Raw genomic sequence first — 16244 nt, forward strand, 5'->3', positions numbered from 1 at the left:
GTCTTCTGAAATTTAAGGCAAATCACATTGTTGCCACAGTGTAAAGGGTAAAGTGTAAACCTAACCTGGGAGTGGTAATGCTGACATTTCTAGATGATAAAACAAGGCATTATTTCAAAAAACTGTTCATCTATGTTTGCAATTCTGGCAGTAAAAGTGCTGATACTATGATTATGCTACCAATTAAAGTGTATTTTGCAATTTCAAAAAATAATTAGCTCAAACAAAACAACATGCAAGAGAAACAGAATAATGGAATTTTACTGCAGAAGATCATTCAGTCCATTAAGCCTGTGCTGCTGCTCGCAAACCCACCCGAGCCATCTACTCTAACGGGAGAGAACTTTGTTTGCGTAGCTAGTGGTGCTACACAGACTTACGTTAATTCCCTGGGGGCAGGCAGCACCATGGGCCGCTACCTGCACCGACCACGCAGCATTCTTCATCGACATCAATGCAGAACAGAGATCAGCTGAATCCCACCAGCGAGTCCCAGGGCCTCTCCCTTCTCACACTCGCTGGGTTTAATTCCCCCTCCCGCTCACCCCAAACTGACTGCTCCCACCCCACTGCCCCTTCCCCGACCCTCCCCCAGCCCCCTGCTGCGGCACAGTGGCGCAGTGGTTAGCACCGCAGCCTCACAGCTCCAGGGACCCGGGTTCGATTCTGGGTACTGCCTGTGCTAAGTTTGCAAGTTCTCCCTGGGACTGTGTGGGTTTTCGCCGGGTGCGCCGGTTTCCTCCCACAGCCAAAGACTTGCAGGTGATAGGTAAATTGGCCATTGTAAATTGTCCCTCGGGAATATGGGATTACTGCAGGGTTAGTATAAATGGGTGGTTGTTGGTTGGCACAGACTCAGTGGGCCGAAGGGCCTGTTTCAGTGCTGTATCTCTAAAAAAAAAACACTATATGGGTTACATAGTCACTGGCCCCGTGAAACAGTTTGCTCCAGCGAATCGACCTAGTGTGCAAAGCGCTGCTATGCAAACACATTTCTCCCCGTTTCTAATCTTTCTTAATACCCTATAGATTTAGAAGAATGAGAGGTGCTCTCATTAAAACATACAAGATTCTGACAGGACATGACAGGGTATATGCTGAGAGGCTGTTTCTCCCACTGGAAATTCTAGAACTAGGGGTCAGAGTCTCAGGATAAGGGGTTGGTCTTTTAGGACTGAGATGAGGAGAAATTGCTTCATTCAGAGAATTGTGAATCTTTAGAATTCTCTATCCCAGAGGGCAGTGGATGCTCAGTCGCTCAGTACATTCAAGGCTGAGATCTACAGATTTTGAACTCTAAGGGAATCAAGGGATATAGGGATCAGGTGGGAAAGTAGAGTGGAGGTTAAAGGTCAGTCATGATCTTATTGACTGGCAGAGCATGCTCAAGGGGCCAGATTGGCCACTCCTGCTCATATTTTTTATGTTCACACCAAATAGAAACTAAGTGGTACAGTGTTGACACATTTTTGTTTTACCTTCTATGTTTAAATTCTGGTACTATCATAGTAGAGCATGACTACCCGACCAAAGCCAGACAGGACCCGACGACGTGTCGGGTTCGCGTTGCTCCTCCGGGTCTGGCATTCGGGCTCGAGTCGGGTCGGACACAGTGACAGCCAGGACGTCAAGGCGGGAAACACTCTGCACTAGTTTGCAGTGAGCGATTCCATCCAAGGTAGAGCACAACCTCTTTAATATAATCAACTTTATTCCGGTGGGCAGGTCGGGAAAAGTTTAAAGGACTTGGGCCGAGTCGGGCTCGAGTCCGATGTGGTTCTGTAAGGCTCGGGGCAGGTTTCATTTGCAGACCTGAGCAGAGCTTTATATAATAGCTTGACAGTCTCTTCCAAGTGCAGGCTGTAATGGTCCCATTACAAACGGGTTCAGTCAGTATCAACTCAATTGCTAATGGATGCGAGTATACAGCAAAAAAATACCTTGAATATTCAAACAAACTGCCGATTTCACACAGAGAAAGCACAAGGTTAATGTGAGGTTATATAAAATCACGTTGCTAAATAATGCATTTTTCACCAACTTACAGTGGCAGTGCAAGATGCTCATAAATGTTGATAGAGTTGAGATTCTCAACTTGAATAAAAAGTTAAAATTCATATGTAGTATATGAAAATTTTGAGAATGGTGTCAGGCAGACCACTAGCTGCCAAGAATGAGGCATATTAATTTTGTCATATGAACATTGATTTTAAACTGTTGCTGAAGTGAAGAAAGGACTTGTTAAAAAAAAATCAACAGACAATTGGCTGGAAAAACATTTGCATACTAACAGACAGTGCTTGGAAAGACAAAGGACTATTCGCTGGTCCTTTTTTTCTTTCTTTCTTTGGTCTCCTTATCTCGAGAGACAATGGGTAAGCGCCTGGAGGTGGTCAGTGATGTGTGGAGCACACCACTTAACCCTGGTCCACTTAACCCAAAATGGACTGTGATCACCAGACATTGAAGGTGAGGAAGCTCATATACTAGGATGATTGCTAAGATGGCAGAATTCACAAACAGAAGTGGTCAAACCAGCTAGTCACATGACTAGCCTGCTGGGCAACCTGGGTTTTTTTAAAATTGTGCCACAGAGAAAGAATCAGAAGGCTGTTTGAACTGGAAGCTGGAACAAGGAAGCCTCTCTCTCGCTTTCTCCCAAGCCACCAGACTGGAGAGAAAAGACTCTGACATCGAAACAAGCTGAAGCGTGAAATGGGCCCCAACGAACAGTAGGACTGTCAACCAAAGACTCCACATTGAACTTAAAGGGCTGGAATTACCAGATATTGCCTCAAACGTTTCCCGTTTATTGCTTCTACTTTTTCTGTCTCTACCTGCATGTGTGTTTATCACGTATGCATGCTAGCGTGGTCGGATTGCACATTTGTAGTCGTTAACTAGATTAGAGTTTAAGATTAATAAACATCTACCGTTCTTGTTTAAATCTAAGAAAACCTGTCTGGATTTATTTTTTTGCCTTACAATTGGAAAGTGGATAAGGATTCACTAAGGGGGAGTTAAAACACAGTGTTTTTTTAAAAATTAAACCCTGTTCTGGTTAAACGAGGCAAAGGCTGAGAGGGAACCCCTGGACCACTCTCACCTGGTCGTAACAACAGGAAGAAGGTTTGGCTGTTAAGTGACAAGTAACGTTCGGATAACACAAGTGCCAGGTATGACCATCTCCAACAAGACAGACACTAGGCACCTTCACTTGACATTCAGCAGCAGTACCTGGCATGCTCTCCTACACTCCTCACTGAACCAGCATTGGTCCTCTGGCTGGAAGGTAATAGTACAGTGAGGAATATGCCAGGCCATGAGGTTACAGATTGTGGTTGAATACAGTTCTACAGTGCTGATGGACAACTGTGCTTTAATGAGCTCATTTTCAAGCTGCTAGATCTTTTCTGAATCTAGCCCATTTAGCCTGGTGGGAATGCCATACAACATGATGGAATGTGTACTCAGCGTAAAGAAAGGACTTTGTCTCCACAGGGACTGTGTGCTGGTCACTCCAACCAAGACTGTCATAAACAGATGATTCTGGGACCAGTAGATTGGTGAGGACGAGGTCAAGTAGGGTTTTACCTCTTGGTGGTTCTCTCACCATCTGCTGCAGACCCAGTCTGGCAGATATGTCTTTTAGGACTTGGTCAGCTCGCTCGGTCAGTACTGCTGCTACCGAGCCACTCTTGCTGATGGACATTGAAGTCCCCCACCCAGAGGACGTTCTGTGTCCTTGCTACCTTCAGTGCTTCTTCCAAATTAGGTTAAGGGATAGGTTAATAGAGATGCAGTGGCAGACATTTAGGGGGAAATTTCAGAATACACAGAATAGACATTCCAACGAGAAAGAAAAATTCCAAGGGGAGGACCCACCATCCATGGTTAACTAAAACAGTTAAAGATAGTATCAAACTTAAAGAAAATGCTTATATTTGTGCAAAGACGGGTGGCAGGTCAGAAGATTGGGCAGAATATAAAAAAACAGCAAAGAATGACTAAAAGACTGATAAGGAGGGGAAAATTAGAGTACGAGAGAAAACTAGCTAGAACTATAAAAAACAGAAAATAAGAGTTTCTATAGATATTAAAAAAGAAAACAGTTAATTAAGTGAGCATTGGTTCTAAAGAAGTTGAGTCTGGGAATTAATAAGGGAAAATAAGGAGATGGCAGATGAATTGAACAGGTAATTTGCAAAGGTCTTCACTATATAGGAAATAGCTGAAAATCAGGAAATGGAAGGGAGCAAGGAATTCAAAGAAAATTACAATTACCAGGGAAGTGGTACTGAGCAAAATACTGGAGCTGCAGGTTGACAAGTCCCCGGGTCCTGATGGACTTCATCCTAGGGTCCAAGAAGAATTGGCTAGTGAGACAGGTGATGCGTTGGGTTTTATTTTCCAAAATTCCCTAGATTCGGGGAAGGTTCCATTAGTTTGGAAAATAGTGAATTTAACTACTTTATTAAAAAAGGGAGGGAGACAGAAAGCAGGAAACAACAGGCCAGTTAGCTTAACATCTGTTACAGGGAAAATGGTAGAAGCTATTATTAAAGACGTTATAGCAGGGCACTTAGAAAAATTCAAGTTAATCAGGCAGAGTTAACATGGTTTTGTCAACATGGGAAATCCTCTTTAAACAATTTATTGGAGTTCTTTGAAGAAGTAACATGTGCTGTGGATAAAGGGGAACCGGTATTGTACTTAGATTTCCAGAAGGCATTTGATAAGGTGCCAAATCAAAGGTTATTGCGGTAAATAAAAGCTCATGGTGTAGGGGGTAGAATGGATAGAAAATTGGCTAGCTAACAGGAAACAGAGAGTAGGCATAAATGGGTCATTTTCTGGTTGGCAAGACGTAACGAGTGTTGCACCACGGGGATCAGTGCTGGGGACTCATCTTTTTATGATTTATATAAATGACTTGGATGAAGGGACCAAAGGTATGGTTACTAAATTTGCTGATGACACAAAGATGGGTAGGAAAGTAAGTTGTGAAGAGGACAGAAGGAAGCTACAAAGGGATGCAGATAGGTTAAGTGAGTGGGCAAAATCTAGCAAATGGAGTATAATGTGGGAAAATGTGAAATTTTCAATTTTGGCAGACAGAATAAAAAAGCATATTTTCTAAATGGTGAGAGATTGCATGGCTCTGAGATGCAGAGGGATCTGGGTGTCCTAGTGCATGAATCGCAAAAGGTTAGTATGCAGGTACAGCAAGTAATTAGTAAAGCTAATAGAATATAGTTTATTGTGAGGGGAATTGAATACAAAAGTAGGGAGGTAATGCTTCAGTTATCCAGGGCATTGGTGAGACCACATCTGGAGTACTGTGTACAGTATTGGTCTCCTTATTTAAGGTCCTCAGTACCTTGCTATACAGCAGCGAGGACTGGACAACGTATGTCAGCCAAGAGCGACGTCTCAATTTATTCCATCTTTGCTGCCTCCGGAGAATCCTTGACATCAGGTGGCAGGACCGTATCTCCAACACAGAAGTCCTCAAGGCAGCCAACATCCCCAGCTTATACACACTACTGAGTCAGTGGCGCTTGAGATGGCTTGGCCATGTGAGCCGCATGGAAAATGGCAGGATCCCCAAGGCCACATTGGACAGTGAGCTAGTCACTGGTATAAGACCCACCGGCCGTCCATGTCTCCGCTTTAAAGACGTCTGCAAACGCGACATGACGTCCTGTGACATTGATCACAAGTTGTGGGAGTCAGTTGCCAGCGATCGCCAGAGCTGGCGGGCAGCCATAAAGGCGGGGCTAAAGTGTGGCGAATCGAAGAGACTTAGCAGTGGGCAGGAAAAAAGACAGAAGCGCAAGGGGAGAACCAACTGTGTAACAGCCCCGACAACCAATTTTATCTGCAGCAGCTGTGAAAGAGTCTGTCACTCTAGAATTGGCCTTCATAGCCACTCCAGGCGCTGCTCCACAAACCACTGACCACCTCCAGGCGCTTACCCATTGTCTCCCGAGACAAGGAGGCCAAAGAAGAAGAAAGAAGATTTAAGGATGAATAGAAGTCCACTGGAAGCAGTTCAGAGATGGTTTACTAGACTAATACCTGGAATGGGCGGGTTGTCTTATGAGGAAAGATTGGACAGGCTAGGCTTGTATCTGCTGGGGTTTGCAAGAGTAAGAGGCAACTTGATTAAACATGTAAGATCCTGAGAAGTCTTGACAGGGTGGATGTGGAAAGGATGTTTCCTCTTTTGGGAGAATCTAGAACTAGGGGTCACTGTTTAAAAATAAGGGGTCGCTCATTTAAGACAGAGATGAGGAGAAATGTTATCTCTCAGAGGGTCATGAGTCTTTGGAGCTCTCTTCCTCAAAAGGCGGTGGAAGCAGAGCCTTTGAATATTTTTAAGGCATAAGTGGATAGATTCTTAATAAGCAAGGGGTTGAAAGGTTATCGGGGGTAGGCGGGAATGTGGAGTTGAAGTTACAAGCAGATCAGCCATGATCTTAATGAATGGTGGAGCAGGCTCGAATGGGCTGAGTGGCCTACTCCTGCTCCTAATTTGTATGTTCACATGTCCAAGTGGTGTTCAACATAGAGGAATACTGATTCATCAGCTGAGGGAGGGAGGTAGGTAGGTGGTAATCAGCAGGAGGTTTCCTTACCCGTGTTTGACCTGATGCCATGAGACTTCATGGGATTCAGAGTCAATGTTGAGGACTCCCAGGGCCACTCTCACATGACTGTCTACCACTGTGCTGCAATGTCTGGTGGGTATGTCCTATCGGTGACAGAGGAGTCTGGGACATTGGCTGTAAGGTATTATTTGCTGAGTATAACGACGTCAGGCTATTGCTTGACTAGTCTGTGGGATAGTTCTTCCACTTTTTGGACAGACCTGGTGGTCCAACCCATTTCATTCTCATTCGACTTTTCTGTAGCAGCTTGATACAATTGAGTGGCTTGCTAGACCACTTCAGAGGGCAGTTAAGAGTCAACCACATTGCTATGAGTCTGGAATCACATATACACCACAGTGGGTAATGCTGCAGTACAGAATCCTGTGGTACAGACCTGGGTGTCCTTATACATAAAGAACAAAGAACAGTATAGCACAGGAACAGGCCATTCGGCCCTCCAAGACTGCGCCGATCTTGATGCCTGCCGAAACTAAAGCCTTCTGCACTTCCGGGGACCATATCCCTCTATTCCCATCCTATTCATGTATTTGTCAAGTTGCCTCTGAAAAGTCATTATCGTACCTGCTTCCACCATCTCCCCTGGCAGCAAGTTCCAGGCACTCACCACCCTCTGTGTAAATAAATAGCCTCGCACATCCTCTCTAAACTTTGCCCCTCGCACCTTAAAACTATGTCCCCCAGTAACTGACTCTTCCACCCTGGAAAAAAGCTTCTGACTATCCACTCTGTCCATGCCGCTCATAACTTTGTAAACCTCTATCATGTCGCCCCTCCACCTCCGTCGTTCCAGTGAAAACAATCCGAGTTTATCCAACCTCTCCTCATAGCTAATGCCCTCCAGACCAGGCAACATCCTGGTAAACCTCTTCTGTACCCTCTCCAAAGCCTCCACGTCCTTCTGGTAGTGTGGTGACCAGAATTGCACGCAATATTCTAAGTGTGGCCTAACAAAAGTTCTGTACAGCTGCAGCATGACTTGCCAATTTTTATACTCTATGCCCCGACCGATGAAGGCAAGCATGCCATATGCCTTAAATAAAAGTAAAATACTGCGGATGCTGGAAATCTGAAATAAAAACAAGAAATGCTGGAACCACTCAGCAGGTCTGGCAGCATCTGTGAAAAGAGAAGCAGAGTTAACGTTTCGGGTCAGTGACCATTCTTCGGAACGGTCTTGCCTTCTTGACTACCTTATCCACCTGCGTTGCCACTTTCAGTGACCAGTGGAACTGTACGCCCAGATCTCTCTGCCTGTCAATACTCCTAAGGGTTCTGCCATTTACTGTATACTTCCCACCTGCATTAGACCTTCCAAAATGCATTACCTCACATTTGTCCGGATTAAACTCCATCTGCCATTTCTCCGCCCAAGTCTCCAACCGATCTATATCCTGCTGTATCCTCTGACAATCCTCATCACTGTCCGCAACTCCACCAACCTTTGTGTCGTCCGCAAACTTACTAATCAGACCAGCTACATTTTCCTCCAAATCATTTATATATACTACAAACAGCAAAGGTCCCAGCACTGATCCCTGCGGAACACCACTAGTCACATCCCTCCATTCAGAAAAGCACCCTTCCACTGCTACCCTGTCTTCTATGACAGAGCCAATTCTGTATCCATCTTGCCAGCTCACCTCTGATCCTGTGTGACTTCACCTTTTGTACCAGTCTGCCATGAGGGACCTTGTCAAAGGCTTTACTGAAGTCCATATAGATAACATCCACTGCCCTTCCTTCATCAATTAGTGAGACACGACCTCCCCTTCACAAAACCATGCTGCCTCTCGCTAATAAGTCCATTTGTTTCCAAATGGGAGTAAATGGTGTCCCGAATAATCCTCTCTAATAGTTTCCCTACCACTGACGTAAGGCTCACTGGCCTATAATTTCCTGGATTATCCTTGCTACCCTTCTTAAACAAAGGAACAACATTGGCTATTCTCCAGTCCTCTGGGACCTCACCTGTGGCCAATGAGGATGCAAAGATTTCTGTCAAGGCCCCAGCAATTTCTTCCCTTGCCTCCCTCAGTATTCTGGGGTAGATCCCATCAGGCCCTGGGGACTTATCTACCTTAATGCTTTGCAAGACACCCAACACCTCCTCCTTTTTGATAATGAGATGACTGAGACTATCTACACTCCCTTCCCTAGGCTCATCATCCACCAAGTCCTTCTCTTTGGTGAATACTGATGCAAAGTATTCATTTAGTACCTCGCCCATTTCCTCTGGCTCCACACATAGATTCCCTTCTCTGTCCTTGAGCGGGCCAACCCTTTCCCTAGTTACCCTCTTGCTTTTTATATACGTATAAAAAGCCTTGGGATTATCCTTAATCCTGTTTGCCAATGACTTTTCATGACCCCTTTTAGCCCTCCTGACTCCTTGCTTAAGTTCCTTTCTGCTGTCTTTATATTCCTCAAGGGATTCGTCTGTTCCTAGCCTTTCAGCCCTTACGAATGCTTCCTTTTTCTTTTTGACTAGGCTCACAACATCCCGCGTTATCCAAGGTTCCCGAAACTTGCCAAACTTATCCTTCTTCCTCACAGGAACATGCTGGTCCTGGATTCTAATCAACTGACATTTGAAAGACTCCCACATGTCAGATGTTGATTTACCCTCAAACAGCCGCCCCCAATCTAAATTCTTCAGTTCCTGCCTAATATTGTTATAATTAGCCTTCCCCCAATTTAGAACCTTCACCCGAGGACTACTGTTCTCCTTATCCACAAGTACCTTAAAACTTACGGAATTATGGTCACTGTTCCCAAAATGCTCCCCTACTGAAACTTCAAACACCTGGCCGGGCTCATTCCCCAATACCAGGTCCAGTATGGCCCCATCCCCAGTTGGACTATCTACATATTGTTTCAAGAAGCCCTCCTGGATGTTCCTTACAAATTCTGCCCCATCTAAGCCCCTAGCACTAAGTGAGTCCCAGTCAATATAGGGGAAGTTAAAATCACCCACCACTACAACCCTGTTACCTTTACATCTTTCCAAAATCTGTCTACATATCTGCTCCTCTACCTCCTGCTGGCTGTTGGGAGGCCTGTAGAAAACCCCCAACATCGTGACTGCACCCTTCCTATTCCTGAGCTCCACCCATATTGCCTCGCTGCACGACCCCTCTGAGGTGTCCTCCCGCAGTACAGCTGTCATATTCTCCTTAACAAGTAATGCAACTCAATGAATCACAAAAAAACATGAATCACAAAAAAATTCAGCATGCAGGTACAGCAAGTAATTCGGAAGACAAAATGAAATAAAAACAAAAAGTACTGGAAATACTCAGCAGGCCTGGCAGCATCTGTGACCTTTCATCAGAACTGGCAAAGGTTCGAAAAGAAACAAGTTTTGAGCAAGTGAAGGGGAGGGGGGTGGGGGAGAGAACAGAGGGGAAGGTGTTTGATAGGACAAAGGGCAGGAGAGATTAAATAACAAAGCTGTCCTGGGCTAAAGACAAAGAGTGTGTTAATGCTTGTGGTGAAAGACAAAGCATTAGTCCAGAGAGAGTTAATAGCAGAATAATGAGCAGCTCTGATTGCATGAAAAACAGGCACATGGTTAAAAAATAAAATATTAAAAAAAGGCCAGTCATGCTCTGGAGTTATTGAACTCAATGTTCAGTCTGCAAGACAGTACAGTGCCTAATCGAAAGATCAGGTGCTGCTCCTCAAGCTTGTGTTGATGTTCCCTGGAACACTGGAGCAGGCCGAAGACAGAAATGTTGGCATGAGAGCAGAGGGGAGTGTTTGAAATGGCAAGCAACCGGAAGCACGGGGTCATGCTTTCGGACTGAGCAGAGGTGTGGCACCCAATCTGCGTTTGGTCTCCCCAATGTAAAGGAGACCGCATTGTGAGCAGCGAATACAGTATACTAAATTGAAAGAAGTAAATCGCTGCTTCACCTGAAAGGAGTGTTTGGGGCCTTGGACAGTGAAGAGAGAGGAGGTAAAAAGGTAGGTATTACATCTCCCGCGATTGCATGGGCAAGTGTCGTGGAAAGGGGACAAGGTGTCGGGGGTAATGGAGGAGTGGACCAGGGTGTCGCAGAGGGAACGATCCCTTCAGAATGCTGACAGGGCAGGGGAGGGGAAAATGCGTTTGGTGGTGGCATCATGTTGGAGCTGGCAGAAATGGCGGAGGATGATCCTTTGGATGCTAGTGGGCTGGAAAGTGAGGACAAGGGGAAACCTGTCGCAGTTCTCTCTCCTCCACCCCCTCACTTGCTTAAAACCCCACTCAGTCCGAAAGCATGACCCTGAGCTTCCGGTTGCTCGCCATTTCAACACTCCCCCACTGCTCTCATGCCAACATTTCTGTCTTTGGCCTGCTCGTGTTCCAGTGAACATGAGCGCAAGCTCGAGGAGCAGCACCTGATATTTCGATTAGGCACTCTACTGCCTTGCAGACTGAACATTGAGTTCAATAACGTCAGAGCATGACTGGCCTTTTTAAAAAAATATTTTATCTTATAACCATGTGCCTGTTTTTCATGTAGTTAGAGCTGCTCACTATACCGCTATTAACACTCTCTCTGGATTAATGCTTTGTCTTTCACCACAAGCATTAACACACTCTTTGTCTTTAGCCCAGGACAGCTTGGTTATTTAATCTCTCCTGCCCTCTGCCCTATCAAACACCTTCCCCTCTGTTCTCTCCCCCACCCCCCTCCCCTTCACTTTCTTAAAACCTAATTCTTTTCTAACCTTTGCCAGTTCTGATGAAAAGTCACAGACCTGAAATGTTAACTCTGCTTCTCTCTCCACTGATGCTGCCAGGCCTGCTGAGTATTTCCAGCACTTTTTGTTTTTATTTCAGATTTCCAGCATCTGCAGTAGTTTGCTTTTATTTTAGGCAAAATGGAATGTTGGCCTTTATTGCAAGGGGGATGGAGTATAAAAGTAGGGAAGTCTTGCTACAACTGTACAGGGCATTGTTGAGACTGCACCTAGAGTACTGTGTACAGTTTTGGCCACCCTATTTAAGGAGGGACATTCTTGTATTGGAAGCAATTCAGAGAAGGTTCACTAGGCTAATTCCTGATATGAGGGGTTCGTCTTTTGAGGAATGGTTGAGCACATTGGGCTTATACTTATTGGAGTTGATAAGAATGAGGGGTAAAATAGGGGGCACAGTTTCAAATTAAGGGGTCTCCCATTTATGACAGAGTTGAGGAGGAATTTCTTCTCAAAGGGTTGTTAGTGTTTGGAATTCTCTTCCCCAATGAGCAGCAGAGGCTGTGTCACTGAATACATTCAAGGGTGAGTTTGACAGATTTTTCATTGGCAAGCAAGTCAAAAATTATGGGGAGCTGAAAAGTCAAATTAAGGGCAAAACAGATCAGCCATAATGATGTTGAATGGCGGAGCAGGTTTGAGGGGCCGAATGGCCTACTTGTGCTCCTATTTCTTATGTTCTTACATTTTCACATTAGTGAACCAGACTTTTTTTTTTACAGTAATCCAGTAATTTTATGATCACCTTTACCAAAATAAGCCTTTTATTCCAGATTTGTTAATTAACTGAATTTTTTTTTATTTCCAAAAATACTTTATTCATAAAAATCTGTAAAAGATACATTACAAAACAGTTCCAAACAGCACCAAGTCAAAAAATACAAACAGTGCAAAGGAGGTCAGTTTCCTTCAATACAGGAGTGAGTTGCCTCACCACCCTTCCATTTCATTTTTCATGCCATATACATTTTACAGCAAACAAATATTTTCCAGATACAGTTCAAGGGGTTTTCCATGGATCCAGCACCTCAGTCCAGCTTGGTGGGGGGACCTTACACAGTGGTTTTTCCCCATTGAGCCTTTGCTGCAGCTGCCCCAAGCTTTAATGCGTCCCTCAGCAGGTAGTCCTGGACCTTGGAATGTGCCAGTCTGCAACATTCGGTCGTGGACAACTCTTTGCGCTGGAAGACGAGCAAGTTTCGGGCAGACCAAAGGGCGACTTTCACTGAATTGATAGTCCTCCAGCAGCAGTTGATGTTTGTCTCGGCGTGTGTCCCTGGGAACAGCACGTAGAGCACAGACCCCTGTGTTACAGAGCTGCTTGGGCTGAACTTTGACAAAAACCACTGCATCTCTTTCTACACCTGCTTTGCAAAGACATATTCCAGAAGGAGGTGGGCAACTGTCTCTTCCCCACCACAGCCACCTCAAGAGCATTGTGCGGAGGGGGTGAGACTTCGGGCGTGCAGGAAGGATCTGACGGAGAGGGCTCTTCTCACCACCAGCCAAGCTACATCTTGGTGCTTGTTTGAAAGTTCTGGTGATGAGGCATTCCGCCAAATGACTTTGGCTCAGGGAACCATCCGACAGGACCCACCATATCATTTTCCCGTAGGGCCTTGAGGACATTCCGTGCAGACCACTGCCTGATGGATTGGTGGTCAAAGGTGTTTTTCCGCAGAAACTTTTCCATGAAGGATAGGTGGTACAGCACAGTCCAACTGGATGGAGCGTTCTGCGGCAATGTGACCAGGCCCATCCTTCACAACACCGGGGACAGATAGAACCTCAGCACGTAGTGACACTTGGAGTTTGCGTACTGGAGGTCTACACACAGCTTGATGCAGCCGCACACGAAGGTAGTCATCAGGATGAGAGCGATATTGGGTGCATTTTTCCTGCCCTTATCCAGAGGTTTGAACAGCGTGTCCCTCCGGACCCAGTCCATTTTGGATCCCCAGATGAAGCGGAAAATGGCTCGGGTGACTGCCACAGCGCAGGAGTGGGGTATGGGGCAGACCTGCGCCATGTACAGCAACAACATGAGTGCCTCGCACCTGATGACCAAGTTCTTACCCATAATGGAGAGAGATCACTGCTCCCACATGCTCAGCTTGTGTTGTACCCTGGCTAATCGCTCCTTCCAGGTTTTGGTGCACGCCCCGGCCCTTCCAAACCATATCCATATCTAGCCAAATTTAAATTCCCCCAGCTGCTGCAGTGAGATTTGAACTCACGTCTCCAGAGTATTCTCCTGGTCATTATCACATTGCTGTTTGTGGGAGCTTGTTGGGTGCAAATTGGCAGCTGCATTATCTGAGGGCGGCGCAGTGGTTAGCACCGCAGCCTCACAGCTCCAGCGACCCGGGTTCAATTCTGGGTACTGCCTGCGTGGAGTTTGCAAGTTCTCCCTGTGTCTGCGTGGGTTTCCTCCGCGTGCTCCGGTTTCCTCCCACAGCCAAAAGACTTGCAGGTTGATATGTAAATTGGCCATTATAAATTGCCCCTAGTATAGGTAGGTGGTAGGGGAATATAGGGACAGGTGAGGATGTGGTAGGAATATGGGATTAGTGTAGGATTAGTATAAATGGGTGGTTAATGGTCGGCACAGACTCGGTGGGCCGAAGGGCCTGTTTCAGTGCTGTATCTCTAAACTAAACTAAACTAAACAGTACTTCATTGGCTCTAAAACTATTTGGGATGCCTGTGCTCCTAAAAGACACTATATAAACGCAAGTTTTTCTTTCTATATCAACTCTTCCCTAGTTCAATGTCAAAAGTAACATTTTGAGTGAAAGGTGAAGCTTTGACTGATCATCCTCCTTTTCTGTCAAGTATTTTGCTTCCACCAGTCCCGGAAGCAGTCCGCTCACATCGGGATTGACACCAGCCTGCACCAATCAGGCGGGGTGCAACGACGTCACGGTCGACAATGAACCAATCAGCGCAGAGGCGGGGCCAACGAGGCGCTCAGCATATAAAGCCCAGCCGAGCGGTAGGCCTCAGGCTTCCATTCTTCCCTCCGGCTAACAGGGCGGCCAATTAGGCGAATTAAACGGGTAACCATTGGTACGAATTAATAACCGGCTAAAGCCGGTATTTTACATAAGAATCGGGCGCGGGATTTTAAACAGTGGTGTTACTTCCCCTCAGTGAATGGCTGTTGGGCGCGGCTGCTGCCATGGCAGCGACCGGCAATTCGAAGCGTTATATTCCATAACTGAATAAATGTCTCCCACCCCGTCCGCAGGGTATTTTTTATTCCCTCGTCTCAAATAAAGCGGTTATATAAAATGGGGAAGGCCCAGATGATAGGCCGGTTACTCACGTTGTCGATAACCACCGGCTGGTTGGCGATCACATCATACGACTCCATCCCCGGACTCTCGGCAACCTTGCCCACCGCCGGCGGCAACCGCGCATGCGCCGCCCTAGACCATTACATCAGCTTCCCCTGCCTGTCAGAGCTAGCAGAGAGGGAAACTCCCTTTGCATAAAATAATTACATGGAATATACAGACACAGGTAGGCCCTTTGGCTTAATTAGTCTGTGCTGGTGTTTATACTCCACATGAGCCTCCTCCCATTCCATCCACCAAATCTCAGCCTTTCAACATATCCCTCAAACAAAAATGCTGGAAATACTCAGCCGGTCAGGCAGCGTCTGCAGAGAGAAAAAACAAGCATTAACATTTCAGCATTGTGTGACATTTCATCAGAACTGGCAAAAGTTAGTAATGAAGTAGGTTTTGAGCAGGTTGCCTCACATCCTTTAAAAAGTACCTGGATGAGCACTTGGCACGTCATAACATTCAAGGCTATGGGCCAAGTGCTGGCAAATGGGATTAGGTAGACAGGTCAGGTGTTTTAATGCATCGTTGCAGACTCGATGGGCCGAAGGGCCTCTTCTGCACTGTATTATTCTGTGAAAGGGGGGAGGTGGGGAAGAAGAACAAAACGGAAGGTCTGTGATAGGGTGGAGGGCAGGAGAGATTAAATGACAAAAGGTTTCATGGTACAAATCCAAGGGGAGTGGTAATGGGACAAGTAAAGAAACAAAACATGTGTCTGGATGAGGTGTAAATGCTGCCTGACCTGCTGAGTATTTCTGGCATTTCCAGCATTTTCTGTTTTTATTTCAGATTTCCAGCATCGGCAGTATTTTGCTTTGTATTAGCATATCTTTCTACTCCCTCCTGTCTCATGTACTCATCTAGTTTACTTTTGGATGCATCTAAGCTATATGCCTAAACACTTCCTGAGGTAGTGAGTTCCACTTTCTGAGATAAGAACGTTTTCCTAATTTCCCAATTGAATTTATCAGTAACTATCTTCTGAAGGGTCACGGACCTGAAACATTAGCTCTGATTCTCTCTCCACAGATGCTGCCAGACCTGCTGAGTATTTTCAGCATTTCTTGTTTTTATTTCAGATTTCCAGCATCTGCAGTATTTTGCTTTTATTATATTTATTTAGAGATACAGCACTGAAACAGGCCCTTCGGCCCACCGGGTCTGTGCCGGCCAACAACCACCCATTTATACTAACCCTACAGTAATCCCATATTCCCTACCACCTACGTATGCTAGGGGCAATTTACAATGGCCAATTTACCGATTACCTGCAAGTCTTTGGCTGTGGGAGGAAACCGGAGAACCCGGCGAAAACCCACGCGGTCACAGGGAGAACTTGCAAACTCCGCACAGGCAGTACCCAGAATCGAACCCGGGTCCCTGGAGCTGTGAGGCTGTGGTGCTATGGCTTGTAGTTTTGGATTTTCCCATAGTGAAAATGTTCTCTCCACGTCTTACCTGTCCGACC

The 16244-nt window shown here is 45.8% G+C and overlaps 1 protein-coding gene across 1 annotated transcript in view; it reads right to left on the reverse strand.

Annotated features, from left to right (window-relative positions):
- The window catches only part of LOC137380751 (alpha-centractin), an 80317-nt gene extending 65476 nt beyond the window's left edge, over positions 1-14841 (reverse strand). Inside the window, exon 1 of the mRNA XM_068053054.1 lies at positions 14752-14841. Coding sequence (XP_067909155.1) covers positions 14752-14799 — 48 coding nt within the window. The 5' untranslated portion in view covers positions 14800-14841. The remainder of the gene's footprint in view (positions 1-14751) is intronic.
- Positions 14842-16244: the final 1403 nt, after the last annotated feature.

This window comes from Heterodontus francisci, chromosome 20, assembly GCF_036365525.1.
Source record: "Heterodontus francisci isolate sHetFra1 chromosome 20, sHetFra1.hap1, whole genome shotgun sequence".
NCBI lineage: Eukaryota > Metazoa > Chordata > Chondrichthyes > Heterodontiformes > Heterodontidae > Heterodontus > Heterodontus francisci.